The 25,309-nt window shown below is 40.7% G+C and overlaps 1 protein-coding gene across 15 annotated transcripts in view; it reads right to left on the bottom strand.

Annotated features, from left to right (window-relative positions):
- Positions 1–25,309, bottom strand: part of DOCK3 (dedicator of cytokinesis 3) — a 283,266-nt gene that overhangs the window by 44,707 nt on the left and 213,250 nt on the right. For 9 of the 15 annotated variants that reach the window (XM_040646478.2, XM_040646487.2, XM_040646480.2 and 6 more), the window contains 15 exons: positions 24,538–24,709; positions 23,776–23,873; positions 22,055–22,138; positions 21,695–21,795; positions 20,249–20,330; positions 13,411–13,581; positions 12,700–12,744; positions 9,475–9,667; positions 8,078–8,205; positions 6,976–7,122; positions 5,052–5,150; positions 3,621–3,715; positions 2,120–2,195; positions 898–998; positions 430–488 (listed from right to left, as the gene is read on the bottom strand). In XM_040646478.2, coding sequence (XP_040502412.1) covers positions 430–488; positions 898–998; positions 2,120–2,195; positions 3,621–3,715; positions 5,052–5,150; positions 6,976–7,122; positions 8,078–8,205; positions 9,475–9,667; positions 12,700–12,744; positions 13,411–13,581; positions 20,249–20,330; positions 21,695–21,795; positions 22,055–22,138; positions 23,776–23,873; positions 24,538–24,709 — 1,651 coding nt within the window. The remainder of the gene's footprint in view (positions 1–429; positions 489–897; positions 999–2,119; positions 2,196–3,620; positions 3,716–5,051; positions 5,151–6,975; positions 7,123–8,077; positions 8,206–9,474; positions 9,668–12,699; positions 12,745–13,410; positions 13,582–20,248; positions 20,331–21,694; positions 21,796–22,054; positions 22,139–23,775; positions 23,874–24,537; positions 24,710–25,309) is intronic. The other 6 variants (XM_040646484.2, XM_040646485.2, XM_040646494.2 and 3 more) reach the window with 2 other exon arrangements.

Here is a 25,309-nt window from a genome sequence, read left to right as displayed (position 1 = left end):
TTGAATCATCTCCAAATTCATAAAATTAATTACACCTGTGAAAATGTAAATATCTGCTCTACAGTCTGGAATTAGAGGGATGTCAAAGAGTATCTCCCTATGACGAAGCAGACTGCAGCACAGTTCAAGGGATCAGAAAAGGCTGATTTTATATTTGCAGATACATAAAAACTGTCATTGATTACATCAAACCAAAGCCTTCCACAGCTGTATTTGAGTAGAAAGTACTTAAATTGGTAGGAATGCATTACTTCAAATGAAGATGGTGCAGAAAAGGATTTTTGGTAGGAGAAAAGAAATGCTTCCTGGTTTTACAGATGTTAAGAGAAGGTATTGTGTGATGCTAAAAAAAAAAACCCTACAAAATTCTAACAGAAATCGGGGGTTACCTCGGCCTCAATTAGTAGGACAGAGAATGAAGAGTCATACCTAGGTTCTGCCACATGCTGAAGAGCTCATACGCCATCATCACTCTCATATCACCGTATCTGAAAGAGAGGAGACAGATGACTGCCTAATAGGAAAAAAATCAACCAGAAAAGGCAGTGATGTTCATAGAGACTACAACAGCTTAGCTGGAAAGAACCTATGAAGCTCATCAAGTCCAACTTTGTGGCTAACCAAAACTTAAAGCACTACATTAAGGGCGCTATTCAACCACCTCCAACACAGAGGCATGGAGGCATCAACTTCATTCACATTAAATTCACATTCAAGTCAACATAAAAGTAACAAGCAACTGACTTAGCACAGAGCACTATATTAGGAGATCTACTTATGTGGAGCACTTCCACATCCCAACTTCCAGAATAAATCACAGAGACCTGTGGTAGAAAAAGAAGTCTCATTTTTTCAGGTGGCAGAAAAGACTGGGAAGCAGACAAAAGATTTTCGTACTTATCCAGTATCTTCTTTCTCTTAGCTGGTGTGGCACTTTCTAGTTGGAGGCTTGGCTGGTTTATGAACAGCACTGCCAGGCTGAAATAGGAGTTCCACACCTGTAACACAGGAAGGAAGTTTTATAACATCACACTCCAAGGAGTGAATTTTAACAAGCGTAGGAAGACACCATAGGACAGTTTAGGCTGGAAGGGACCTTGGAAGTCATGTAGCTCCAAACATTACCCGCTACAATCAGGTTACTGAAAGCTCCCTCCAGCCTGGCCTTGAAAACCTCCAGAGATGGGCACCCACAGCTTCTCTGGACAATGTGCTCCAGTGCCCCACCACCATGCCTAAAGATCTTCCTCCTCACTTCTACCCATATCACCCCTCTTTCAGGTCAAAACTGTTCTCCCTTCTCCTATCACTATTGTCAAACTACGTTTCTTTGCAGGTAGGATCCTTTTTGTAACCAAGATGTAATGTAATCAATATACAGCTTAAACCCCGAGATACTAAACACATAAGGATTCCAATGGATAGGAAATAAAAGTGCAGAGGCTAATCCCTTTACTCTTAGCACCAGTGTTCAAAAATGACTGAATTCGGTTACTTCTGCAAATTTTATACTGTTCATTGTCTCCAGGCTTAACAGATTTTATCCCTCAAAAAACAGAGAATACATAATATTGTGAATGACAGTCCTATAATTTAGTGTCTTTTCCCAAAGACATGAGGCTTATGCAACCATGCTGTGTGTGCATGTGCAAAGGCACACGTCTGGCTGCTCTTCCTTAGTAACACCAAACTTGTTATCTGCTTTCATCAACATTGGGCAACATGGAAAACACTCTTAAGATTCTGTATTCCTCCAAGGCTTAAGTCTACAGCCAAAGAGGGAGACCCCTGGGAGAGGAAGACTATGCAGAGCCCAACTTCAGGGAAAACACTGCTTGAGTCCATACTTTACGAGCCTTGGATTTGTAAGACAACAGCTTCATCAGCTCCTCTGCTTAAGTAAATATTTGTTTCCTTTGCAAAGGGCTTCATTTGCCTGATCTGAGTGTTCTGTTCCACTTCCCTCAATCCAGAGAAGTTCTCTTATCAATTAGATCACCTCCCTCAAAATCAAATAAATGCTGCAAATTTAACCAGCTAACACAGAGAACAGCTCCTGTCCCTTTGGTGCTACTAGTTTAAAACGACACGACAATATATTCTCAGTATCAATCCTTACTTTAAAGTCAAAGTCCGTTTCTGTGAAGTTCTTGTGCAGTGCAGAAGACAGGTACTGAACTGTTGTAACTATGATACTGCAGTCAAAAAAAGACAAGAAAAGAGGGAATATTTGAATCTGAAGCATGCATCACACTATAGTACCAAATGTGTTGCTTCTACTACCCACACAGACATGCATTCTTTATGGAATAACTGCAAGTAAAACTTGCTAGAAGTCAAATATCTTTCTATGTTTTCATCAGCAGCTCGTACTAAGTGATAAAAGGTAAAGAACCTTCATCATCATTGCAATTTGGGGAATTTACACACAACTTTTAAAAGCTGTGTATATATTGTATAGCCATATAGTCATATCACCTGAAGTGAAACAAAACAATACATCTGTTTTTCTTCCACTTTAACAGAAATGTTTGTTTGTTTTCCCAAAGAACAGCAACTCAAGATGCTTGAGCTGTTTTAACTCTTGGCTATGCAATAGTACTTCATCTGTCACACAGTGACACATTTTTGAGTATTTCTGCAGTTCTCAACACTGCCCCTCTCCCTCCCACTGCTATATGGGGCAGGAGGCGGCTAGAAGTACACCTCAGTGCAAAGCAATCGAGCCATGTAATAAATTGAGGAATTCATAGCATGAAGATAAAGCTTCAGCAACATTAAAAAACAACAGCAGATCTCTGATTCAAACTCCAGCTATACTTCTAAAAACACTGCTAAACGTATTTATCTTAACCTCGGAATTTAGAACAAAATAGTGCCAAAGGGGAGCAGGAAGCTTAGAGCACCTGAGGTAACTGCTCTTTGGTGTGCATTTCTCATTTACTACAAACGCCATTTAATCTGAGATCCTGAAATACCGAAATCCACTCCTTGCACTTTTCATTGTGCTGTGAACTCACAGAGCACAACACCCTGACCCTTCCTGTTATAGGAACCCCTCCAGTTCTCAGCTGGTAGCAATTCCATAGCTCGTTTATCTAACGCAACAAGAAACCAGCAAATAATTCCAGCCACCGAGTGTTGATCACACTGCTACCATTTCAGAGTGTGGTACTTAACTGAAGGAAGAAGAATAAAAAAAATAAGCATTAAAATGGCCACTGACAACTCAACTGAAAAACAAATCTGTCCAATGTGCCTGGTGTCACTGCTGGGGTCTAATCCTCTTCTTCTAACATACCTGAGTGCTTCTAGGTAGGGTAAAGATGGCTATTTGTGCCACTCTTATCCTCAGTGCAGCTACTTCAGCTTTGGGTTTAAACCTGTAATTTTTGACACCTTTGCATATTGGCAGACTATAACAAACAGAACAACGACTGTAAGTCCCAGTTTGGTCCAACGTGTCAAAATAAAGGCAGAATTGGGGTAAGTACTGCAGGGTCTGCCTTGATCACAACATTTCAACCTGAAGAAACACACTGCATCACAGGTTTTGAGTGCGAGGGAGAAGAAAAATCTGATATAGAATGGCAGAAGTTTATACCTGCTTCTCTACTTACTTGCTGGTGAGCAACCTCATCACCATCCAGTCTCGAGGAAAGACACTCATTTTCATAAGGTTCCGAAATACACAGAAAATCTTCAGGAGGAACTCCTGTTGCACAGGGGAAAACAAAAAGCCATTAGCAGCTGAAGGTCTGTGCTCTTGATTATAAGCACTTAAGCTCAGTGTGCTCCATTTGAGCACTAGGCCATTCATGTGAAAACACGGTAACAAGAAATATTGGGATATTGCTTTATTTGCATCTAATACGTACTGATTGGGTTGTAGCTGTTTAAATCTTAACTTTTACAGTGAGACAAATATCTTCCTTACGAGTATAATGTGTGAGGGCTGCTCTAAGAGTGAAGCCTCCTGTTTTGATAGGCAAGGCAGTGGCAAGAGGGCAATATGTGAAGGAAAAGGTAAAGAGGCAATGTATTTTATTAGGTGAACTGACAGCTGGAAAAAAAAAAGTTGGGGTTAATATCCTCAGCCTGTCATGCTGATGATCATTTCCTTAGTATTCATTCTCATGGCTATTCTAATTCTAATTCAATTCTATTGAATTCTATTCTAATTCTAATTCAACAACAAATCTTTACATTGGTTTAGCATAGGAACGATCGTTTAGATAGGTTGTTTTTCTTTTAATATTTAATGAGAATTAATATGAGTTAATTTGTCAAATCATTTTCCTATGAGCAATTCAATTATCTGAAAGGTAATAATCTCCAGTAACTACCAACCTGAGATACACGGAACCCTGCTGTCAGGAGGCACGAATTCCTCTATCACAAACTTATCTTCCTGATTTATCCAGCCTCTCTATATGCATACGATGTAGAAAGACTATTCAGGAAGGACTTCTTACTGTTTCTCCTTCACAATTGTTAAGGCAGCATAAGTTCATGCCATGTTACACTCTTCTCATTGTCTTTATTTTATTAAGTGCCATGCTAATCAAGAGCAGGCTATGTAAAATCTTTATTTATAGTTATTCTGCCTCTTAAACAGACCACTGTCTGAGACATTCCTCTTTCCCACAAAAGATGAGACAGAAAGTTCGTTTCTGCTGTTTTGAGAGGTGCCATTTCAAAATGTCAGCGACAAAAAAGCCACCTGAGAGGTCTGTGCCCTTCATCAACCACAAGGTCACAAAGAGCCATAACTTCAGGTAATGCTCACAAACCTCAGAAGGGTGCAGAAAGACAAGTAGCAAGACTGCTGCTTTACCAAGAAAGATTCCATTTGCTAGACATTTGTATCCCAAACCAGGTTTGAAACATTCTTTTGACACAACATCTACTGTCATAAGAGGGAAAGGAAGGTTTATAAAACCAGAGTGCCAGGGAATGGGAATGAGCAGCAGAGCAAGGAAAGCCTGAGGGATTCCCTCTGCTCTCTCATTCTGAGAGAATGACCATACAAACACCACGTTCTGCTGTACCTTTAGTTCATCCTTGCTTTGGAAGTTGTCCAGTAAGTGCTGGAAATGAGTGTCTGACATCTGACGAAGCAAAGATAAAAGACAGGACACGTATTCTCCCTGTTGACCAAATGAGAAATTCTTTAGATCAGACAATCTGAAATCTTGTGCATATAAAACTCAACTCGGGGTAAGGTATAAAGGGAGGGGTCTGAAATGGCCCCAATGCCTATGAGAGGGAAAGCTATCATGCACAGAGATTAAAAATACTGCATGTTAGCAGTTCTGGAATGACTCTTCATTTACAGGAATACATCTCCTAGAGGCCTACCACAGGTGCTGCTTTTACACGGATTTTAAGCAACGCTGTAGTCTAAACAAAAATCATTTAAAATTACTAATACGAACATTAAAGAATTCCTCTCCAAGCATGCAGCTCCTGACAATCACCTTCTCAGTTACTGTGTCTAACAAAGGTGTGACTGCTGCTCATGCAGGCGTACCAGGAATAATTTAACCCAATTTGCTGAGATACTGAGAGCAGCACAGCAATAACAGCACGGGATCCATACAGGCTACCAAAGGTGTCTGGAATCTTGTAAATGTTTGGCTAGTTAGTGCTCACCAAGCTACCTGCTGTCATAGCTACAGTATCAACAGTATTCCATTAAGATACTCTGAAGGTAGCTTGGCTAAGCCTATGTGAGTTACAATTACATTTCTGGCCTGCAAAGCAGATGCACCCTGACCAGTTACCACAGTATCCCAAAGTGTTTTCCAAAGATGGGCTCCCCCATTTTACACATCTGAAAGTAAAGCACAGAGAAGTTAAGCAATTTGTCCAAGATAACGAGTATGGCAGTGGCAAGGAGGTAAGGAGGATGTCTTTTGACTGCCACTCCCTGGGAAACATGCAAACTGCTGTCTAATCGGTGTCTAAAATAGACTGCACCTACTGCTGTGCTGTCAAATACAAATTCAGGAACAAACATAGGGGTATTCTGTACTTGGGACTTTCCTTCTCATTTTTACTGATCCTTAAATTGGCTTTAAATTCTTTAATTGGAAGATGAGATGTCACTGGATGCCGTAAAATCCATTAAATGTCTCGTTCTTTATTAGGGTTCTTCTTCACTCTATTTGAGCTAAAATAGAAAGATACCATCTTCTCACTTGTGTGAAAAAAGTGCCTCAGTGCTTGCCTGCCTCTGAGGTTTCAGCCATTTGACAAAAAGGCAAGACTAGAAAAGAGGTGTTCTGTACAACAGCTTAAGATCACACACAGTGCAAAAGCTGTGTTAGAGATCCTACCAAATAGACTAGGATAGGCTAAAATAGAAAGGGCAATGAATCCAGAAAAGCTTATCAGCACTTCTGCTCTTTTTCTCCTGATTCACTACAGGTCAAGGACAAGGATTCTTTTCCCTAGCTGTATGCTGGCACACTATGCAAAGTCCTGGCTTTTCCCACTTCTCCCAACAGCTCGACTTAGGCTCTGCTACTTCTTTTCCCAGAATATGCTGTGTTTCACGTGTAAGAAATAATCAGTGAACGTGAATGAAAGATCTCCAGGGTGGTGCTAGGGAACTTGGAATTATGGTATTCTCAGCCTTAGGAATCAGAGTCCGAAGCCCATTTAGGGAGGAAGCCCCGGGCAGCAACCCAGTTAGCATATTCCCCAGTGCTGTGATCACCAATTCTCAATCACAGCTGAAAAGATAAACAAGAAAATAGTGTGGAAATCCACAAAAGCCTCTTTTAGTCCTACTGCTTTTCGCAGACCTCTGTAGCACAGAGGAAGGGATGGATCTGTGACTTATTAAGGGAAAAAGACAAAGCCCTGGGCATTCATGCAGGAGAGATGATAATGAGGTGCAGGTGGTGGTGAGGGACTGAACCAAAGGTTAGAGAAGCAGGAAATAGAAACTGATTGTTAGTTACTAACAGTGATTTCTGCTGTGCACTGCGGGCAACGCTGCCCTCTTACCGCCTCCTGAGACTGCGATTTACTCATGATTGTTAGCAGAGTTTGTAAAAGAACATCCAGGAGGCTTTCCACCATCATCTCAACCTCCTCCACGACATCTCCCTCCTACAGTAAGTGGTGAGCAAACAGACAGTTAGAGACCGGAGACGACGGACTGGCAGAGAACTCTTCGAGCCAGCCATACCACTAACACCCACTTTGGTAGAGGCCTCCACAGTGGAGGCTCAAAGAAGTTCAAACAAATTCAACATGGGTACCAGGTGCTGTTGTGATGCCAGCGCGTTACCTCCTCCCTCTGATAGAAACATTCAGGGTGACAGATGTAAAGGTAAATCTATAATCAAAGATCTGCATACATTCTAGAACACAACGGGGTCAGATTATGTTCAGCGCTCTCTATTCCATGGCAGCATTAATTCAGCTTATTACCCCGATACCTTTCATTTCATTCCCTCCACACAAAGCTTGTTATTAGAAGTACTCATCGGTACAGTTTATATTTAGCACTGTGAGCTTCCTCCTTTAGAGTCAGGTGGGGAAACTTCACCACCCTCTGTTTGTGAGCATTGCTTTAAATGATCAAGTTACCATTTGGATCACAGCATTATATGATCATCAAAGCAGGGCGTTGAAACTCAGCAGCAATTTCTAGAAGTATGTGTGATTTCATTGATTGGATAATTCTAGAGTATTCACTTAACATGAATCATAAATTGCTAGTTACTGTCCCTTGCAGAACTATAAGTCCTAGAGCTGCGTAGGGCTTTTGAACTTCACTGACATCTAAGTTCTGGGCTTGGATGAGGAAAATTAAACTGTGTCAAATCGGGTAAATGAATATGCTTTTTCCTTCTAGCAGCAAGAACACTGTGTAATCAGAATGCTTTGAGTCACACGTACAAAAGCAGACCCCAATTACAAATGTTCTTTTGCTGACAGAAAATTAGCAGAATTTCATTTTCAGAAGGATCTTTGCAAAACCTCTATTAACTGACACAACTCCCTCAGCCTTCAATTTAGTAAGTGAGTGATGGAATTAGAAAGTCCAGGAGCAGATTACCAAAGAGCTGGTCTTGATTATGGAGAAGATACTACTCAGAATCCCAGAGCAGATGAGTAGCTCCTTCTGCTGTCGTAGGTGAAGGTGAATGTGGTGAAGAACCACAGGAAGCAGGATGCGTCGGGACTCTGCAAGAAGGAAAATAAGATCATAGCTCTTACAAAAGAGACCTGGATTTCAATTATCTTCACTCAGTAGCCTTTAGGTATCCAAACTTGTCTGCTGATAAATAGCATATTTAATTAACTGGTGCAAATTCTATTGTACAGATTGCAGTAGAACACACTTCCAAGAACTGTATGTAAAGAACTAACAGCACGTCTTGTTTCAGAAGTTTGTAAATGCAGAATACATGAACTCTTCAATATTGTTTCAAATACTGTGAAAACAGTATTTGTGAACTGATACTTTCAAATCTTGATTTCCCATTGTTCAGACTCCTTCCTCACTTCAAGGTGCTTTTCAGCTCTGTTGTCACAGCTAAGAGAGTTTCTCAAATAAATATATGCCTCTTGGAAACTGGCTTATTTTTCTCATTTACCTGGCTTACAAACCTAAACTGTATTTAAGGAGGAAGAGCAGGCAGAAGCTGCTGAAGACAGAAGCCAAAACAGAAAAAAATAGGGAAAAAAGTGGGAGGATGGCAAGGAACTGATAGGAGAGATGGAAGGGAAAGGAGCCAAGAAAAAGAGAATGGATCTTCCTTTAATTGCAAGGCTAGAAGAGTAGGCAGGGTTGGCAGGCAAAAGACGTCTGGCAACTAGAATCGTATTTTGAGAGACAGAAAGGACATGGGAGATTGCCGACCTGGGAGATGAGTACTGAGTGCACTAACTTCTGATTAGGGTAGATAAGTCCTATGGTGCTTTCAATCTTCTTCTATTATATTCATAATTTCATTCATTTGAAATAAACTCAATCTTCAGCCCTTATTCATTTAATCCATCACAAAGAATTACTAATATGTAGAGTTACGCAAGTATGATAGTTACCATGTAAAGATTAAATACACTTTAAAAGAACAGTGGGTTTCCCTTGTAACTGTCTTCCTGTTTCTTTCTCATGCAATTAGCTTGCTGGAAAGCAGATTAATCTTCCTATCTATGTCTTTGGAACTAAAGTAGTAAACAATTGAAGAGTAATATAATGTATGAAATGAGATCTGTTAAGGTACAGAATTTTATCAGCCTTCAGTAATACAACTCATCTACAATGGATTTATTCACATTTCCTATCACATAAAAACTTACAAAGCATACCCAGTGAAGATATGTAACGATTACCAAGTTTATTAGCACTCAGTAATGAACTGCCTGCAACAAAGCAACAGCAAACTCTATGGAATATCTTCCTACCCTTAGTTAAGAGCCAACCTTGGCTTCATCCCACCATCTTACCTGAGAAGGAGAACAGGCGGCTGTCCACAGTGCGTGCAATGGACTGGAGCTTAACAACGTCCATTGACTGCCCGATGTGCACAGTACTGGGCATGCTGCCCAGAGTGCCCCTCACAAACTCTGCTACTTCCTGCACAGTGAACATCTGCAACAGCTCATCGAAGATAGCGGGGAAGGAGTTCAGCAAAGCAGCCTGTAGAAAGCAAATGGGGAGGCTGAAAATTCTGCATTCTTTAAGTGCAGCTAAAGGCAGCGAAATAGAAACAACAGCAAAACCGAATTAAGGGTCTGGAAAAAGCTACCACGTAGTGAACTGGGGCTGGAGTTAATGTTTTGCAGTGCCTCAAGTTCATAGCGACCAAATCACTAGTAGTTTATAAACATCAAGCTCTGTGGCAATACTAAGTCATATGGTAAGTTGAGCACAGTTCCTGTAGAACTTCAAAAGGCCGTATTTTAGATTATAGCTTTTAAAACAGGAAAAGGTATTGAAGAACAGAAAACAGTTGATTTTTTTGCAGGTTTACCTTTTTTGAATAAATATGAAAGGAGCTTCTGATTACATTAGCTCAGTATTGACTTTCTGTACTGAGGAACTACAAAAGGCAGCTAAAGCTCTTCAGAAAATATTCTGAAGAACATGTTGACAGACCCTTAACCACGGCAATAGCTGTCATGTGATATTACAGCATCTCTGTAACAGGGATAGGGTGCAACTTCATGTGAAAGAGGCAACACACCATGCAAGTGAGTGTGCACGTGACTCTTGCAATAGTGGATACTTCCAGTAAGCTGGAGCTATCCAGTCAATGGGAGTGCAGAAACAGCATCACAACACACCACAACTCTTCATCTGTCGTTTCACACCTCTTCAATTAATCCCCTATTCTCAAATTCCACAGACTTGGGGTCGTAGTTCCAAAATTTTACACTTCTTCTCTTCCTTTCTTTACGTCCTACCCAACAGCCATCCCCATTTCCTTCCTTAGAACTGCTACAGAACCACAACGGTTGCTGTAAAGACTGGTTTTCACAGAATCTTCTTGGTTGGAAAAGACCTTCTAGATCACCAACTCCAACCACCAGCCTGACCTACTGGATCCCATCACCAGTCCTGGCACTGAGGGATGTGTGTCATGTCCACAAGTCTCCTGAACACCTCCAGTGCTGGAGACTTCACCCTGTGCAGCCTGCCCTGATGCCTGACTAGCCTTCTTAGTGAAGAACCCTCCCCAAAGTGAAGATTCTGACTTTGCTGTCTGACCTCCAGCTGCCACCAGCATGCACACTTCCTTGCTGTTTTCCCCTCACTTCTTTGAAGCTGCCCACACAACCCACACTGCCATCCTGCAGGAGTTAAAATCTACTAGGCTTTGCTGCAGATCTCTGTTCACCTTCTCCTTACCTGAGTCTTACCACCTATCATTATTTTCTTCTATTCTGCAAGATCTTCTCATGGATTTTTCTGTTCTCTCATTCTATAACCATTCCTGAACATCTTTCACGGTGGCTCTAACACTGGGAATGCCTCTCCTAATCTCATATAGCAGACAGCTTCCTTCTCTGCCACGTCTTTCTTCTAAGCATCTTTTCCTTCAAACAACAGCTTTATGCATTTAATAGTCTCTGAGCAAAGTAGAAGTTATGTTTATAACTAACTTGGCAAACACTGAAGAGCCCATTAAGTTATTCTGAATATAAATTTACCTCTTTCTTCTTCGTGCTTGTTATCTCTCTCAACATCTTGTCTTGTTACACTCAATTCAGATTACACAAAAACCCACATAGCCTCCTGGGTGTTGTCACCTATTTGTTGCTACATAGATACAATGTACTAACAAAATAAACAAATATGAATCATTTAAATAGTTCATGGTACTTTGGAAGGCTGTAACAGCTGCAAATCCATTAGTCATCGTTATCTTTAGGATAATGCAAATAGAATTACAATACTGGCCCAACAAATGGTTACAGGAGTTTTCCTAAACTTATTTCTATTACTGTGAGGCAGAAGGATTGCTGTGGCCATCAAGAATTTCCAGCAGCAATCTAAGGACGTGCATGGGATCTGTTCAGGAAGCTTTGGATCTGCCTCGAGGAACAGCTGTACTGTTGCAGCAGTTCCTGGAGGGGCCCTTTTCAGTGTCAGAACCCAAAGCATTCTGGAGCATTTCTCCTGTCAAATTACCTGCCTGGAAGTAAGGAGACAGAGCAGCTTTTATCTCACTGCTGAAAAAGACTGCACTGAGATCTAACATCCTGGAGAAGTGTGAAGGAAATCGTGTCTACTACAGCCTCAAAAGCATTTCTGTGTAACAGCTGTCCAGGCTTCTGAAACTCACACATTATCTCCTTGGTTCACCTGAACAATGTGATTTATGCAGTCTTGCATATGCCCTCGGTAGTGTATTTCTCAAGTGCTAATGTCATCAGCTGTGCCATTAATTACTGACATATTCCACATCGACTAGTTTTTAAAGTATGAGCTGCTTAAACATCAAATTCCAGTTTATATGCAGGAAAAGATGGATCGGGGTAAGGAAAAGGGATTCACTGGGAACATCCATGATGAGATACTTGAGCAGTTTGGGGGATCTTTACTTACAAAATTAAATGACGGCCTTGAAGTACCCCCACTTTTTTGTGGGGCACAAGTCCCAGCTCCGCTCACCTGACCTCCAGGCTGAGAGGCCTACGGGGCAATTGGGATCAAGGGGCAACACAGTGGCATGGGGAAAACAAAACGGTAAACTTTTCAAAGATTAAACAAAGACAAACTTTCCAAATTACAAAAATCTAGAGCAAAGATAGTAAGAAAAGAAAAAAAAAAAAGCAGAGAGAAAGGGAAAATAATCCCATCCTCAAATCTAGTTTCTCTCTGTGCCTGTGATCGCTACAACCAGAAACCAAACAAACCCAACCTAAACATCCTGCATTCGCCAGATGCTGCTTCCACTCACCCTCTGAAAGAATCTGTGCACTGATTTCTCATGCTCCTGTGTCACCTCATTACACCTACTAATGAGTGATTAAATAAAAGAGTAGAGCAACTCCTCTCGAAACCTTGCAGAACACCTTCTTAAGAAAGAGATGACACTGCTGGCAGCTTCCCTAACCACTGGAGTCACCCTGTTTTGTTGTGACAGTCATAGCAACTGCTGCTTTCACAGGTTACAGCAGGTGTTCAAAACGTCTGCAAATAGTAAATTAGTAATTACAAATCACCTTCGCATTACCAGGATGTTCTAGGTGATCCATCTCTGAGATTTCCTGAGCGGAGGCATACACATAATATTTAACATCATTACTCATATCTTTTAAACACAGAAGTATGTCATTTAGCACAGTCCTCTTTCAAATATGAAATGAGACATTGCAAAATCCTCACTCACTTCGGGTGGTATCTGTAGCCCACTGAAGTGTCAGTGAATTCATCTGGGCCACATTTAGAATAACGTATTAAATGAGGGTGTAGGTATCACAGCCTGCTTGCAGTCAGGCTGCATGTCATTCTAACTCATGTTAGACTATGCGGGAATTACGTTTTCCAGATTGAGAGTACATCAATTGAACTTCTGCACAGCAATGTTGCTGTGACCTCTATTTTCAATGTGAGCTACTGTAACCAAGGATTTAGAATTTCTTTAGGATAACTGCAAGACGCATGGGAGATCTGACAATACATTTGACTTCTGTGAAGAACAGAAATTGAATTATTATGTCATGAGTTGTTTTCCTCTTGAGACTCCACAGTTCAGCACCTGTAACTGAGGTGATGCAAAGATACTCTCTAGTAAGATTGACTATGCTGTTTTTCAGTATCATCACATTGTTAGGGCAAGAACACTATACTAATCTGCACTTAACTGTCACGTGCCCATATACCACCCATAGCTCCCCTCTGGCTCGTCAGTTAAAGAGTAGAATATAGCAAACCTGTGTGAAGATGAGAGTCTCCGAACTCCTGCTGTCCAAGCTGAGCACAAATCTGATGGACTGGAAAAGCTCTTGGATGCTGGAGCGGAACTGCTCCTCCTCCATTCCACAAGTAGCTCTGGAGTAAAGGATCCGAGATTGGACAATGAACTTGAAAAGATATTCCAAGGCCTTAAGGAGCAGGAGAGGAAGGAAATTAAGACAGAGAGAAAGAAAAATACAGGAGCTTTAAAGAGAACCAGGAAAGATTCTAGGTGCATAATTCTTCAGCTTTAGAAAAGAAAAAGAAAAACAGGTTCTGTTCAGTTTTATAATGCAGTTAATACACAAGCTTTCATTCCCAGTAATCTTCATGGCTAGTATGCCTGACTAACAACAACAACAAATAAGCATGCATTTTAATTCAAGTAGATAAAGTCAGTTTATGCAATCTGAGGAAGATTTTTGGTGAAGACAAGAGATTTACAGTTTGCTAATGTCCCTGTGCCAAGTCTGTATCTGAAGAAGCTGTTTTCCTGTCTTCGTTCACATTTTACCTTTAATTACTTGAGTTTGCTGATCTGGGTTAAGATAAGTGGCCTGTCAGTGGAACAGAAGAAGGGTTACCTGGAAAAAGAACTACCTGCTTCTCAATATGAACACAACAGCAAGGTCTGCCTTTATTTCTGACAGCCACAGGTACAGACAGAAATGAGTGCAGACACAAAAGCAGAAGACAAGCGTGGCACGTGAAGCCCAAAGCAGCAGCTGTGCTACACTATGTGCACATCTTTGTACTTCCAGCTGGGGTAATTTCATGAGCCTTCCTTTTATCATCTCATACCCAGCAGAGGAACAACAACCTGCACAGAAGGTGGCATTTAACGCCAATATGCATAGGTTGCTCCAAAAGTAACGCTTCCTATTTATTTCCATGGAAACCATAACAGGTGCAAAGATCACAGTAACACTATTTGATGGAGCAAACTCTCAGCTACAAAACGCTATTTTTCAACATAGCCACCACCATTAGCTGTGCATTTCTGCCAGAGATGAACAAGAGCTCATAAAAGTCTGCACAGGTGCAGGTGAGCACTGTCACCACTGCTGAAACACAACACCTCCACCTCACTGTGCTCACATCCCCACTGTACGGTCTCCATAGATGTTCAACAAGCATTGACAAATGTCAACGGGTGCCATATTTTTCCGCACGGATGAATTCAGTGATGCATCTTTACTTCATACACACTTCCATGTCAGATGTCATTTTGTCAGAGTGCCCCTCTGCCACCATCACTTGTACAGCAACAAAATGTAATGGAATACTGGCAGGAAGGTTCAACCTCTGCCGCCATCCCACCAACATTCACCCCTGATGTTGTGAGCCAACATCATAAAACAGGAGGTACTACTTTCAAAGCAGCCCTCATACAATGTGTGATGGATGCTGCAGTCTGGAGGATTGACAAAGTGGGTATTTTTTGTAGGAGAGTGGTAATTTGTTCAATGACACGTCTAGAAAGTCGGAATTTGCAACCTAAACACCTTTAGCTAAAACTCTGTAAACGGTACTATTCAGAACTCCATTTATTTGGCACCAATGTCAAGGAAGAATGACACGTTGTTCTGCACAGCCTGCAACAAGCTTGCCAATCTATCAAAGGCCCTCAGAGATGCTACGATGACAATGTCATACGCCACACAGAATGCCTTTTCCATCATTTGGCACACATAACTGTTCACACTGAAACAAACTAAACATCAGTGACATTTAGACTTCACTCTTCCCTCAGTGCTTAACGTGATAGACCATTAAGAGAGCATTAAGGAAGACAGATGTATAGTCTGATGTATCCTCAGAACTCAGCACAGGAAACAACCAGCCTGCAATTCGCTAATCACAGTTTATAAAGAAACATCAGAGCTATTACATTGACTCAAAATTATTCTTGCCTGACTCATTGTTTGGAAGCTTAAAGTAATTCTAATGACAAATTCTACTTCCATTTATTTTTTTGCATCCATAAGATGCTTAAGCCACCACACTGTAATACACATTTGTGTATTATAGGCAATGTCACGTTCTAAGCTTTAGAATGCTACAGCTTTAAGGACAAAGAATGAGAAACTTTTCATAAATCCATCACAGATTTCAGAATTCTGGTGATAATTACAGCCATTTATTCAGTAACCTGGCAGTACTTTACTTACACCTCTGCAGTAAAGCACTTTCCAATGTAGCTTCCTTACTCTGAAGAACTCCAGCAGGAAATAACACTTCACACTTCTGTCTGTTTCCAGACAAAGGTGAGCTGGTTCACAGCAGTCTGCTCTTTAAGGTTAGCATCTCTGCTGCTAACACAAAATAAGGCGAGTCAAGATCTGACAGGTTTTATGGGCTTGGTACAGACAACCAGAATTCTAATGTGAAAGCTCGGGACTTTAATGTGAAGACTGTGTTTTGCAACAAATCAGAGGATTTCTGTCTGCCAATCTGTAATTCTTTGTTGGAAGTGCAATAGCAGGCTTTCAGCCTTGGCACAGACACCTGAACTGCTGCCTAGAGTGAATCCAAGACAACCAACCAAAGAGTTCACTCTATTCACATAGGCAGCTGAGGAGGCAAAAACACAAACCAAGCCCTGTTAGCACACGTCAGCACGTGGACTAACTTTGCATTTTACTACTTACAGAATCCCAGATATGACACACACAGGCCCTTAAAGATGTAGAAGTGCACTGAAGAAATTCAAGCCTTCTATTATGTTCAGGATAATATAAAAAGAGAGATGTCAAAAGGAGAATAGTATCACATTAGAAGAAGTTCCTTTGAAAGAGGTCCCAGCAGCTGAGTGTGCATCTGTTACTTGTCATCAGCAGTCTGAAGCCTCATGATACCATCCCATGAAAAACTGAGATGACAAACACAATCATAACCTCCTTTCCTCTCAACCAAATAATCCTCGAATTTTATCAGTGGTGCTCCAGCAGAGAAAAGAAATGGGGAAAGAAATGTGCATTTAGATTACATGTGTCAAACAACTTCCACTTACTGATGAGTAACCTTCCTTTCTTCTCTGCGGGACTGTCCATATGCACGTTCTCTCCTGTGAATGCAGCAGCACACCTCAGCTTGCATGGACTAATTGGTGCTCAGCTGCAATGTCCCAGGAGAACTAAAAGCAGAAAACTACTCTAACAAACACAGCATCAGTTAGAAGCTGCTATGATTACACAGGCGAAGTGTTGGACAAATTTCTACAGGTGCAGTAGATTAAGATACTCATCAGAGACATCACTAGAGTCACTTGTGCTTTCAGGGACTACGTTCAGACACCACCAGATGACTTTACTGTAGCTTATTCATACATCCAGCAGGCAGTCCAGCAGCACATCTAGACTCATCTGCCATAAAGTCTGCTCAGTTCCAAAGGCAAAGCATACCTGATGTTCAGAGTATGCATGGATGAATCAACCTTAACCAAACCTGCTACCAGAAAAAGCACAGATTACTTTCCTAAGTCAAGGCACCCAAACATCACTTTAGGAAATAACCTGGAGCATGTAGAACAGGTGACCTTATCATACACGCAATACATATAAAGATGATGATTAGCTCTGAATGTCTTCACTGTCCTAACCAAAATGAACAAAAGTAATCTTCAAAAAGCCACCTTCATAAAAATACAAGGAAATAAATATGTAGGCAGTCTCAAAGGACAGCCCCAAACAAGACATCAACATCCAGTTAAAATCCCCGTAAGTACCTAGGTCATTAGCTGAAGAAGGATGTCCTGGTTTTGCTGGCCTTTAAGGAATCTCACTGGAGCTTCTGTGAAGAACATGAACATCCTTCTTACAAATAAACAAAAGAATTTTTGCATGCTGCTCATTCACCGAACTAAAATACAGACAGTAGTCTATATGGGCATCCACTTCACATTCAAGAACAGCCAGCAAACTTCTTCCCCCTCCTGGCAACGAACAGAGTACTTGCTTAAAGCAAGTGCAAGAAGCATCTATTCTGCATTGCTAAGATAAAAAGTGCAGAGATTCAAGTGGAGGTACCAATTGGAGCCTTGTGAGAGCAGGTAAGAGACCTGAGGCAAAGTTTAGAAAAGTGTTAACAATAAAAGAAGGAGCAAGTCCTAGAAACAGGCTGTCCAGGGTGGAACAACTGTAATTACCCTAATAGTTTTATAGTGTTCTTAGAAAAAGCAAGACTGTAGAAAATGCAAATCATCAATGAGGTAATTACTTCTGAATGAGGTAATTAGGAGTAAGTCCAGAAAGACTGGCATTTCTTTTTGAAATTAAGAGTGAAGAAAACAGTTTGGAGAACTCTGCAGTCTCAAAATGCAGTTTGAGAATACAGTTCTGAATAACTCACCTCCCTGGCTGCCACGGCTCAGAAAATATGGATTTTCATGAAATCAGCTGGGAAGTACAACTCTGCTTGAGGCTCTGCCAGACACTGACCTTTCTCTGATTCATGTAAAACGTTCTGGCGATGGCATGGTTCAGCTCCAGAACACTGATATGAAGATGGGACTTCCTGAGATCCGAGAAGAGATGCCTTGATATAAGCAAAGCCACGTGTGATTACACCACCAGAAAATGCCTGAAGCTGGAACTGCTCCGCCTAGAGACATTTCACTAGTTTTGCCATGTCTAGCAGGAAAGGTAGAACTGTCTGTGAGGCTAACCATGGAGACTCCTGCTACAGGATTCTCCACGTAGGCACAGGCAGATGTATTTGGATGCAGCTTACATGGAGCATGTTATGGGCCATAAGCAAGGAAAATGATGCCACGTGTTCCAGGACAGCGAGAGAAGTCCCTGTGTTTCACAGAACACTCCAGGTTTCACAGAAGTTTTCTGAGAAGTCTTTAGCAAGGGAAGCCAGTTCTGAAACAGCCTAGAGCACTGCTTGTTAGTGCTAAGGTCTGAATTAGAATCATATGAGCTGTCTGCATATCCATCGTGTCCACGGGGAATCAGGAAAGAAAATGAAGATCTTAATTTGGGCCTCCAAGATCTACTTGTGAAGCCAACTGTTTGCCTTAAGATGTAACAACAGTGGTGGAGGATCACTGTTAGGTCTGAAGAAACTCTGTTGTTCCTTGGTAGGAAAGGGGCTGTCAGATCTTCAGAGCGACCCTACTCACTGATAGGACAGCTGCTGCCTAGGCAAACACTTCAGATCCCCAGAAAGCAAAGAGCTGCTCTGGCATCCTTGAAAGAATTTATTTGTTTACTTATTTTCAAACAGTATGTTGAATAACTGACCTTCTGAAAGACATTCTAACATTCATACTTTCACAGCTGCTGAAGACGTTCAACAAATACCACTCAGGAACGGTATCTGTGTCTGCTACTGCATACCAGTGAATAGTTTGAGGGGGAAGAAAACCTTCTCGCAGCCATTCCAGTTAAGGATCTGCCTCCCATTCCACTATTTTAACAGGTTCCTTTGTAATTCCAAAAAATGAAGAATGAGGATGGAAACAAACAGAATGAGAAAGCTGAGAGTTCCAATGGAATTTCATGAAAATTCATCTTTGGCCCATTTTTACTATTCCCTGTGGAACTGTGGTTGAGAAATACTACAAGTAGTTTCTAAATACATAAATATCTACAAAAGATAAAGTAAAAACTGATATACTGCTCAAAGAATTGAATTGCTCAGGTTGGAAAACGCCTTAAAGATCAAGTCCAACTGCAACCTAACCTGACTACCTGAGCCCTAACAACCCACTGCTAAATCATCCACCTTCTAAGTATCAAGATCTTAGCAGGAGATCTTGACAGCCACTTCACTGCAGGGATGCTGTACCATTCGAATTCTCAAAAACTAAAAATTACTTTCATAAAAAAGTTGAATGAACTAGACCAAAGGAGGCAAAACAAAGCATAAAAACACCACAAGAGGGAATGAAAACCAGTGATAAAATCTGAAATGCATACCAAGTCACAAGCATAAAGACAGTCACAAGAAACAACCTCCAACTTTCCCATGTTTTCCCCATGTGTGTGTGCATGTGTGTGCTCCATCTGTCACGTGCTTCACTTGTTCATACTGGTACGAAAAAGTGAGAAAAGTGAAGTGCAAATCTCTGCCACTGCTGTTAGTTATAAAGGTGTCCAGACTCAAAATGTTTGGATGTAAGCCTGCCTACAGTAAGAAGGTACAGGTGGACAATCACCCAAAGACAAACGCTTTCCTGCAAGATTTGGAATCATGCATTTATGTGTATTCACCCTCTTTCTCTCTTACAATGACTTATAGTAAAACAAATACTTTCCTTATTCTCTGAATTCTCTGTCATTTGTACCAAAGTTATTCCCTTGACTTACACAACATTAGAAAGTTGGGCCTTCTGTCAAGATCATACTCTTGTCAGGAAACTGATGATAAATGGTACAATTTCCAGCCTCTTAAAACAGGACAGAACTTCAATTGGTGATACACTGAAGCCACATCACAGCCACAAATGGAAATTGTATCTCTGATCCACAGTGCCTCAGCCTAATACATTTAACATCACTGCTCCTTAAAGCGCAAGGTGTAGACATAAATACACGTTAGCACGTGCATATATACTCCACTGAAGTCCCACTTAAATCTCCTTCAGGCTTCAAAAGGACTTAAGAAGATGAAGTTCTCTCACTGTTTTCTGCACAAGAGTGAATCTGTCTCCCCCTAACATTACGCTTCTGGCAATAAAAAAAAATAATTCTAGTTAAACACTTAAGATGCTAACGACAGACAGCCCTTGATTTTATCTGCAGCTTCCTCAGCCCTTCTGGAGTCACAAATGACACAGATAAAGAAATATTTCTAATGCATACATACTCTCATTGCTTCCTGGATGTGGTCTTGGCGTACAAGCTCAGCTGAACGGTCCATGTACCACTTCAAACATCGGATCAATTCTCTGAATATAACAGCAAAAAGGACAGTAAGATGAAGATTAGCCATCGCTGCTGAGTTTAAATAATATTTGATCACAATTGCTTCAGGATAGATCTTTCCCAGTGATCGCTGTTCAGAGGCTGTCCCCTTCCACTTTTTTATATTTCAACTCAGAATGGGATCAAACCTGCTTTTTTCATAGCCTTCTGCAACAGCAGACATCGAAGTGTTTGCAAATATGACTGTACAACCCGTCTCCTGTACTTAACTCATTTCACACATTTTTAGCAGCACTCTTTCTTGTCCCTACTTAATCAGCCTGGGGGAGGATGGTGAGAAGATGCCCAAGGAGGTCTAATTTCAGTCCACCCCAACCATCAGCTACAGCTGTGCTACCTACTGAATTTCACACAACATAGACATTTATTTAAATTTCTAAACCAGAAAATAATTTCTCCCCTGTAATTAACTTAAACTATGAGAACATCAAAAGATACTACTAAAGATAGAACTATATTGCTTGCCTTTATCAAAGCTGAGATCAAAACACACTCTATATTTTTAGCCTGAAATGTCAGGTCTCCTCTAAGTAAGCAGTGTTTAGAAGCTTAAGATCACAAAGAACCATCTTTCTGGAGTGCACAGTACCATTTGGACTACCTTAAAGAGCTGTGTTTAAAGCATATTTACTAGGCATCAGACTGAAAAAAATGATTATTAATACAAGGCAGAACAGCTTTTTAGCCTCTGTACACGACAATGCCTTCTAGAGTGTACTATCAGCAGTTCTTTGCCTGTCATGGTCAGTATTTTGGTAAGTAAAACTGGCTGGTAAGTCTTACTGCTTTCCTAGTCATGTCTGTCTTGTTGCCTGATGCAAAACTCAAAGAAGTACACTAGAAAATAAAGCAGAATCTTCAAAGTAACAGTGAAAATTAAGATTCTGATGCACTGAAATGTACACTTACTCTGATAAAATGGAAAACCATCACCTTACATAAACACCTGTCTATTTTGGAAGAAGTAATGACAATTAGTTCTGCAAGCTTTCACACACATCCTATATCCCAATGTCCTTGGACAAGAAATGTACATACTCTTGCAGCTCATTAGCTGACAGATTGACAAGGAGGTGTTGCTGAGTGACATTTATAAAACAATGAAAATAGAATTTGTCACTTCAGAAAGGCAAAGTAAAAATCAACGCCTGCTCGCTTCTGGCAATAATACAATGAGCAGCTTTTCTCTGCAATTGTGCTGGAAAAAATTTTGTCCAGATAGTTCTATTTTTGAAAGCCATCACTAACATAAACATGATGACTCTTACTGACATCATTCAGAGGCTTCTAACACCATCTCCTGAAGTGATGGATAAACAAAACTTACTTATAAGCCAGAGCTCCTGCAAAGTGCTTCTGAATGTAAGTGTCCATCACAGGTCGAAAATGAAAATACTTGCTGTCACGCAGCAGGTTTATGATGAACACCTGTAAGAGATGAAGCAGTGAGCCCTCACTGAAGGAAACTGCACACAGTGTTCTACAATAAACAAGCTACAAAACAACAGAACACATGAGTTTCTTTAAACAGTCAATACTTGCATTATGAGATGTTATTGCATGCTTCTCCCAAGTGATAGCAAATACTGCTCCACACCTAACTGCGGGTTGAAGCCATCCAGGATTAGTATATAAATGAAAAATCACTGACCATGAGAGAAAGAAAAGCAACAATTCATCAGCTTACCAAAGACTGAAAGACCAGCAAGCCATACTTCTCGGTGTTGTCATCCAAAACTACAAACAGTGTGTCCAGAATGTCTTGAAGGAACTAAAATGACATTAATGAACAAAAAGTTTCAATTCTATTCAAAATAAGAACTTTTTGCCCTGCTTGAATTATGTCACACACGTTGATGCCTCTGTAAACCCAAAGACAGACTGTTTCAGGTTCATCCATGAGACAAGACAGATTTTTGTTTGTTTTTACTAAGAATATTTCTAAAGGAAAATAACAGATAAATGAGAACAAAAACAAGAAATACAAACTACACATAAACATAACTGAGTGCTCCTCTCTCTGTCAGCTGAGCTGACTTAAATGCTACCAAGGTGGCAAAAAAACGTATTGTAATTCTCATAACATCAGAGTGTATTGGATGCCATTCTCATCAAATTTAAGACGTGGAAGCATGTTAAACAGTGCTCCAAACTATGCTTAGTATTGGAAACTTTTGTAATAGGAAGGAAAGCACAGCTCTTACAACAAACACTAATTGACTCAAGCTACATAGTGCCAATTGTTTCTCCCATCTGTAACACGGAATGCTGATAATTCAGTGACTTTCTTTACTTTTCTCAGAAAGGATGACTGTGAGGAGGAATGCTGAAGGTGAAGTCAGCTGCTGCTTCTGTCATCGTCAGTCTGCAGTCTGTTCTAATTACATTGATCAGGTGGAGAACAAGAAATAAAACGCAACAATTTATGAAGTCTCTGGAAAGATCAGATTTCTGTTTTCTGAATTATTGCACTCTGTTCCTCATATCCCAGTGCCAAATGGCAACCAATTAAGGGATGGAAGCAACTGCATTTCCTCTTGGAATAATACTTCTTTTTTATTTTTATTTTTTAATTTTCCCTATAAAAACCAAACAGCTCTACTGCCTTGCAAACAAATGTATGAAATATGACCTTCTTGAATAATTTCAGTGCACCCCGGGTATTTTCCTCTCATGTTATTTTTACATGTGCTATCATGAAAGCTATAATTAAGATAAGGCAAGATTTCAATGAGTTACAACAAAGTGGCATAAACTCGTAATCAAATGATGGGATTCCTGTTTGACATCGGTGCTCTGTGCAACAGCACCACTCCACTGCTCTGGGACAGTGAAGTGCAGGATGGTGCACTTAACCTTCAAGGTTTCAGATTTGTTTTTCCTTCACACAGAGGTTTCAAACATATTTTCTAAACAGAAACACAGACCGATTCCATTAGCTGTTTGAAAAGCTAAGGCTTCTGAGTCAGTTCTGTTTTCTTCACTCTAGAAATGGTCAATCACAGCTCCCTGTTTTCAGGGAATGTCTTTTTGAAAATATAACCGGAACAGAAAAGTCTGCACAAAACACCACTAACAGTGCTGTGTTCCCATTAGGAAACAGCATGGCTCAGTGGGGACAGGTCTACAGAGCAGAACTATGGGTACTGAGGATGATGCCCACCGTACATGTGGATGAGGGTATTTTTCTTTGGGCTGCAGCTGGTTTGATGCTGAGGACTGAACACCATTAATTTTTGGAGTGTTCAGTTTCATATTAAAAAAATCCCTATTCATACACTTTGAGACTTCACAGCACGAAACAAAGTACAGTAAGAGGTAGCAATCAGATGTGCGCTGCAGATATCAATTAGCTTACTAACACAGATACATCCAAAGACACTGGATACATCCCATTACATGAAGTACCTTAACAATTTCTTCACCACTGACATGCCTCAGTCTTCCTAGAATATCCATCACACGATCGGGGTAAGCTTTCCATTTCAGTAGGGCAAGCAAATCCACTGCAGAACAGTAAGAGAGAAAGAGCTAGAATCCATATACAAAGGGCAGAAGGGCAACTGTAGACCCAACTGAGATTCATTACACTACAGTTCTGCTCTTGTTGCAGCTCATGTATCTTAGAAGCAAAAAAAAAAAAAGAAAGAAAAACAAGAAGGAAACCAAGCAGTAAGAACAGCAATACTAACAAAAAGGATGGAGGAACTGAAAAGTCTTAGAATGAGTGAAAATATGCTACCTTTCCTATGACAACCTCATACTGCACTGTGAAAAATACATTTTTTTGTCTTCCTGTGCGTTGGGAACATTGCTATAACAAGTTCTGGTTTCCTTAGTAGTTCTGCAAGAGCCAAAAAAACAATTTCTAGGATTGTGTAAAAGTGCCAACACTTATTTTTTTGTTCTTTAATCATCTGATTACAATGATCTTTGTTTTAACAGATTACTCACGTCTTGCACTTACAAAATGCCTGTCATTTCTCTGCCCTTAGTCAATAACTATTTCCTCTAAACAAAACAAAACAAAAAGCAAAAAAAAACCAAACCAACCCCAAAACAACCCGAACAAAACCCCAGTCCAGCAATCAAACAACAGCTTCTGCTCATGTCAGTACAGCACACATCTGCCCTGCCGCTGTGAGCAATTCTGAAGTCCCAGCCACTTACCGTTCTGGGTCAGTTTGGTAGAAGAAAGCTGTGTGGAGACTGAAAAGGACTCTTTGGTGCTGCGCTGGAAAATGAGACTGGAAGGAATATTGGGGCAGCCGTTGTAGTCCTCTTTGCAGCAGGGCAGCCCCAGGTAGAGCGCGTGGTTATTAAACGTGCTGTTCTCATCACACTGCAGACACAGGGAAGGGCATGGCATGTCACCTGGTCTATTTATTGCATTCCACGCACACATCCTTATAGCAATTGCTTGGCAGTACTTTTATTATCTTTTGGGTGCACCCACACATACTAGTAAGGAGAAGCTGTGCTTACCACCTTCAGGGCTTGTGCGTACACAGAGGATGCTCAGTTTAAAAAAAAACAGTCATCTCCTAACTACTGACTCTTTAGAACCCATCAGCACATCCCAACTTAGTGCTGCTGTCTGAAAGTCATAGTGAAGAAATAAACCAGAATAAATCAATATGGTGGAAGAAAAAATATAAAAAAACAACAAAAGAAACCCAACGTCCAAAAACTCTCCCACGTCTCTTGCTACAGCACTGCTGAGATGGAGCACTGTAACAATGCATTTGAAGCTTCTGGACACTGAAACACAATTTCTTAATACAATATAATAGTATGGGCTGGTAAAACTGCTGCAGGCTCGTATGTATGAATTTCAAATAGTCAGAATTAATAAAAGATAAATCACCAGCATCTGATGAGAAAAAATGAGTTGTATCTACAACAGGAGGTATCCATACCCAGCCATGTGCATTTGAATTTT

Source organism: Gallus gallus, chromosome 12 (assembly GCF_016699485.2).
Source record: "Gallus gallus isolate bGalGal1 chromosome 12, bGalGal1.mat.broiler.GRCg7b, whole genome shotgun sequence".
Classification (NCBI taxonomy): Eukaryota; Metazoa; Chordata; class Aves; order Galliformes; family Phasianidae; genus Gallus; species Gallus gallus.
The sequence above is the reverse complement of the archived record's forward strand: the minus strand, read 5'-3'. Positions and strand labels throughout refer to the sequence as shown.